Source organism: Lolium rigidum, chromosome 4 (genome assembly GCF_022539505.1).
Source record: "Lolium rigidum isolate FL_2022 chromosome 4, APGP_CSIRO_Lrig_0.1, whole genome shotgun sequence".
NCBI lineage: Eukaryota > Viridiplantae > Streptophyta > Magnoliopsida > Poales > Poaceae > Lolium > Lolium rigidum.
In genome coordinates, this window is record NC_061511.1 from 139,016,806 (window position 1) to 139,022,806 (window position 6,001).

At 50.1% G+C, this 6,001-nt stretch overlaps 1 protein-coding gene across 1 annotated transcript; it reads left to right on the forward strand.

The window, feature by feature from the left end:
- Nucleotides 1-1,914: 1,914 nt before the first annotated feature.
- On the forward strand, nt 1,915-5,407 carry LOC124705791 (glutamyl-tRNA reductase 2-like). The gene is made up of 3 exons (XM_047237486.1): nt 1,915-2,478; nt 3,598-3,839; nt 3,968-5,407. The coding sequence occupies exons 1-3, from the start codon at nt 2,259-2,261 to the stop codon at nt 5,099-5,101; spliced, it is 1,596 nt and encodes a 531-aa protein (XP_047093442.1). The 5' UTR covers nt 1,915-2,258; the 3' UTR covers nt 5,102-5,407.
- The last annotated feature ends 594 nt before the right edge of the window (nt 5,408-6,001 follow it).

Genomic DNA, 6,001 nt, shown 5'->3' on the forward strand with positions numbered 1-6,001 from the left:
TCATCCAGGTAAATTCACATAGTTGCATATCTAGAGAATTTACCTTTGTGTCAAGCCTAAATTGATAACGAACTAAAAATTGGGTAGCACCTAATCACCCCCCTCTTTGTGTTGTGCATGATCACACAACCAGTCATGACCTCCCACATTGTCCGATGGCTCCATGTCCTAGCAGGGTGCCGAACTATAGCACAACGAGATTGCAACACATGAAATGCCGGCTCCACATCCGTTTTACATCCTTCTTGCTCTTTAGCAAACCTACTCTCTTTCTTGTTCCGAGGTATGCAGATTGTCTTCAAAAGTGTGGACCATTGAGGATAGATACCATCAGCTAGGTAGTACCCTTTGTAATAGAGGTGACCATTTACCTTATACTGGACCGATAGAGCATGACCTTCAACAAGGAGAGTGGACACCGGAGATCGCTGAAGTACACCAATTTCATTGTTTGAGCCTACCATGCCAAAGAAAGAGTGCCAAATTCAAAGATCTTGAGATGCCACCGCCTCAAGTACGACTGCGCACCCATCTGTATGACCATTGTACTGACCTTGCCACTCAAATGGACATTTCTTCCATTTCTAGTGCATGCAATCCATGCCTCCAAGCAGACTAGGAAAGACTCTTGCTGCACTGATTCACAAAAGCTGGGCAGTGTCAGCATCAGTTGGTTGCATCAAGTACACTTCTGCAAAAATGACAACCACAACTTCAAGAACCTATACATTTCTTCAAGGTATCCGAACTCGCTCATGCGGATACACTCATCCACTAGGTCACCGAACACTCCATACGGTAGCATCCTAATTGTCGTAGTGCATTTCAGATAAGAAGTGAAGCTAGGTTTACATGTGGCATTGGCTCTAAAGTTGAAGTAGTCATCATAGCACACCGTGCATAATCTTCGGAAACAGGCCCCTTAACATCCGAAAACATCGACGAAAGCATGACGCCTTGAACAAAGGATTGGTCCTACGGAACTAGTCGATCCGCGCACCATGTTTAATCGCCAGAGCTGGCCCCTAACTGAGCCCTTGCTCTTGCTGGTCCTGATCATGGACGAGAAGAGCCACGACCACGAAGATCTCAGTGTCGTGGTCAGACTCGTCGGAGGACGTGTCGATGACATTGCTGTAGGAAAGCTCGTCCGAACCGTCGGCCATGATCTACATAGGGTGCAACACACTTGAGAAACATATTGCATTCATGAACATTTTAAAAAGAGGACGGCGAGGCCTGCAGATTGCCTTGCCGAACTAGGTAGGAATTCGGTCGAACGGGCTGCGGGCAGCATGGACGCTGAGGACACCCAACAACTCCAGCAAGAGTTCCTGACGCGGACTTCAGCTGTATACGGCCGAAACTGGTGCCCTAGTCGGCCAGTGGAGACGACGGTGGCGGAGCAGCACAATAGGGGTAGGACATGAAATGTTTGTATGCTGTATGTGTGTAGCCGTTGTAGATGACCTAATACCCTTTCCTACTCCCATTGCCTATGGTGCCGAGTCGGTTGGAGATAACCGTGTAGGGCAACGCACAAACCACACGCCGGTACGCGACACGGGCGGCCATATGAGGGTCCTGAAACGAGTCGCCGAATATGCCAGTGCCAGTGCAGGGACGACGGAGCATGGGGAGTGTGGCCAGCACGTCGACACGCTTCGCCGTCACCGCACGGATCTGCGGCGTGAGGCGGCCATGCGACCCCGTGTGTGTGCCCACCACGACCACCACCACCCCAGCAATTCTACATCGGCGTACCAACGAGGAGGATGCGGCAGCGATAAGGGGAGCGGATAGAGCGCGGTCGCGGCAGCCAATCAGCGCCCGGAGGCCAGCACACGCCCATCTCCTGGATTCCGCACCATGTGGCTTAACCCAACGATGCGCACCCACTCCCACCCCCATCTCACCCAAACTCGCGCGGGGAATAGAAAATTGGATTGGACCCCGAGACCCAGTCCCACTGCCCGCGGGCCCCGCACCCCATCTTCCACCGCCCCCTTAACCTCCGCTCCAAGCTCCCAGACTCCATCCTCCCCACCCCCCTTTCTTCCTCCCAGGCGCCGCGCCTCCTCCTCCACGCCAGCACCGGCGACCGGCGACGCCCGCCGACGGAGAGAGGGAGGGCGGGAGAGGCGTATAAGGACTCCTCCTCCTCTCTCGTCTCGTCTCTCTCTGTTTTTATCTATCTACCTGCGGTTCGTGGGCCGGGCCGAGGAGGGAGGAAGCCCGCTGCTGCTTCTGCTCGTCTGATGATGGCGGGAGCGACGTCAGCCACGGCCGCCGCGGGCGCATTCGCCGCCGCCGGCGCCAAGGCGCGGGGGACCTCCGCCGCCGCGTGCGCGAGGGTCGTCGCCGCCGGCGGGCGGAGGCGCTGCGGGGTCGTGCGCTGCGACGCCGGCGGGGACGCCCAGGCCGTCGCCAAGGCCGCCAGCATCGCCGCGCTCGAGCAGTTCAAGATCTTCGCCGACCGTGAGTCCCTCTTCCCCCTCCCCCTCCTAGCTTTGTCCCCTGTGCTCTCAAGATTACGCTGGTTTAGTATGGTGGCACGCGAATTAGGGGATCTCCGTAGTTTTCCGTTCTTGCCGCGGAAGCTGGCGTAAGTTTTGGCCTAGTATGTATCGATTCCTGGGTATACTTGGAGAAGAGAAAGAAAAAAACAGAAACTGCATTCTTCTCCCTCAGTTTTGCTTCGGTCGATGTGAGCACACGGAGGATTTTTCCAGGTTGTTGACCTATCATTACTAGCGAGTTGTTGTTCACAGCCTATCTGTTCGGCTAACTAATAAGTTTGAGAGGTAGGATACAAAACAGTTCATGATGGGGATATTCCATCATTTGCCACACTTTTCTCTGAAATTTGATTATTTGCCACATGACCACCACATGTCAGTGACACGGGGTGTGGCAAATAATCAGATTTGACACCAAGTTTAGTTGTCCAGTTCTTCTGATGTAGGGAGACCAGGTTTTGGCAGGTACAGCACCAATCCGTTTATGGCATAAGATACGATTGGACATTCAGAAGTTGAAATTCTGTGATATCTTGATGAAAACCTTGGTTGGTTGGTTTACTTTCTGCGCCGAGTTGTAGTGGTGACTGACCTTGGAGCTATGCACTTCAAAGGTCGCCGGAATGCTTGCACTTCGTATGCTCGTTTGCTGATGAACAAACGATAATAATTTTTATTTGAACAAAAGGGCTTGCCATAGTAGCTTAACGAAATGGGGTTCTTAGTATTGCAGCATAAACCAAACCAAGGAGCCTACCTTACTAAAAAAACGCCCAATACAGATCACATAATATAAGATGGTAAGAATGTCACATGCTTTAGGTTTCAGATATCGGCCAATTGCAAGAAAACGTGGGTTCTTGTTCTCTTTGCTGTTTTGTTCTGTAACTTAAGCCACCGGCTGCTAAAACTTGGAATCCTGATTTTGCAATTATTAGCTCAGAATGTATATATGTCCTACTCCACTATTGTAAGCATGCAATATCCCCACTCCCCAGTTGTAACTACAATCTCACTCTTTCAGTTAAATTTTTTTTTGCCGGTTCAGTATTTGACAATGTTTTGTTCTTACTACCAGGGTACATGAAGGAAAGGAGTAGCATAGCTGTGATAGGCCTCAGCGTACACACAGCACCAGTGGAGATGCGCGAAAAACTTGCTGTCGCAGAGGAACTATGGCCCCGTGCTATTGCAGAACTCACCGGTCTGAACCATATCGAAGAGGCTGCTGTTCTTAGTACCTGCAACAGAATGGAAATATATGTGGTGGCTTTATCGTGGAACCGTGGTATTAGAGAAGTAGTAGACTGGATGTCAACGGTAAGCATTATTTGATTGAATGTTTGTTTGCCCTTTTCCAGTCTTTTGCCCACCTTTTCCCTTTTTGGTTGCTCAGGAACTCGGTATTGAGAAAGAAGCTCTAATGCCCACACTGTTTTGTTTTGCAGAAAAGTGGAATTCCCGCTTCTGAGCTCAGGGAGCATCTCTTTATGTTGCGTGACAGTGATGCTACACGCCATCTGTTTGAGGTATCAGCTGGCCTTGACTCTTTGGTTCTTGGAGAAGGACAAATCCTTGCTCAGGTTAAACAAGTTGTCAGAAACGGGCAAAACAGTGGAGGCTTGGGAAAGAACATTGATAGGATGTTCAAGGATGCAATCACGGCTGGAAAGCGCGTCCGCTGCGAGACAAACATATCAGCTGGTGCTGTGTCTGTCAGTTCAGCTGCAGTTGAACTGGCCCTTATGAAGCTTCCAAGGTCTGAATGCTTGTCAGCTAGAATGCTTTTGATTGGTGCTGGCAAAATGGGCAAACTAGTGGTCAAACATTTGATCGCCAAAGGATGCACAAAGGTTGTTGTGGTGAACCGCTCAGTGGAAAGGGTGGATGCCATTCGTGAAGAGATGAAAGACATCGAGATTGTGTACAGGCCTCTTACAGAGATGTATGAAGCTGCTGCTGAAGCTGATGTTGTGTTCACAAGCACAGCATCTGAATCCTTATTGTTCATGAAGGAGCACGCAGGGGAGCTTCCTCCTATTTCTCTTGCTATGGGTGGTGTTCGTCTTTTTGTCGACATATCTGTCCCGAGGAATGTCGGTGCCTGTGTGTCCGAGGTGGAGCATGCACGGGTGTACAATGTTGATGACTTGAAAGAGGTGGTGGAAGCCAACAAGGAAGACCGTCTCAGGAAAGCATTGGAGGCCCAAACAATTATTACCCAAGAACTGAAACGGTTTGAGGCATGGAGGGACTCACTGGAGACTGTCCCGACCATCAAAAAGCTGAGGTCGTACGCGGACAGGATCAGGGCTTCCGAGCTCGAGAAGTGCCTGACGAAGATCGGGGAAGACAATCTCAATAAGAAGATGAGGAGGTCCATCGAGGAGCTCAGCACCGGCATAGTGAACAAGCTCCTTCACGGCCCATTGCAGCACCTGAGATGTGACGGCAGCGACAGCCGCACCCTTGATGAAACACTCGAGAACATGCACGCGCTCAACAGAATGTTCAGCCTCGACACTGAGAAGGCGGTCCTTGAGCAGAAGATCAAGGCAAAGGTAGAGAAGACCCAAAGCTGAGACAAGTAAACAGCTCTCCCAATGTATATCTACTTATACTACTCTCAGAATGTTGCCACATTCTAGTCCCAGTATTTTTTTGATCCTCCACTTACTGCTGAGTTTGTCAACTCTTTCGTGATTTAGCGCCATGGCAGCCTCCAAATCTGTTGAGAGAGGGTGTAGCAAAATATGTTTTGCTCCGAAACTGCCTGTGTACACTGTACATTAATGACTTTGGTTGCTGTGGCTAGAGCCCAATTTGTAAGCTGTACTATAATACGCTATTGGACAAAATAAACAGGAATATATCAGTGTGTTAATTGATGCCTTTGCTGTGGTACTATTATGTAAGCTTGTGCTTAGCTCCTGCATTTCTAATTGGTGAGTGTCAACACATTTGAACTCTGAAGGTGTTCAGTCTGCTTAGAGGTCTTTCCTCGAAAAATGTCTTCTTAGAGATCAGTCGTCAGCGTTGTCTTAACAAAAATTGCCGTTGCTTTTCCTCTGTTTGCTCGGGGCACCGTTTTTTCTTCTCCCTGCGTCACCGTCTGGCTCTCAGTGTCCACGGCGTGGAAACGGGGCGGCGGCGGTCGAGCGTTGCTGGTCACATCGGTGTGGTGTGGCGTCCAGTGTGATAATGCCTTTTGTGGATTGTCAACAGAGATGGCGCTTGTGCCTGGGCCTGGGTTGCATTTCGTAGGTCTCGCCTCTCGTCTCATCACATCACGAGCGATTCAGGGAGGAAGATCGGGATTCAGGTAGTCGGCCGGACTTGATGCCGCTGCTGAGTTAGGTAGAGACTAGAGAGGTGACAATAGGTGAAAATATCAGATCTGAAAACAAATCAATACGCATTGGTGCGCTACCAAGAGTCAAACTCTTAAGCCTAACCATGTGATCCATAGACACGATCGGTCA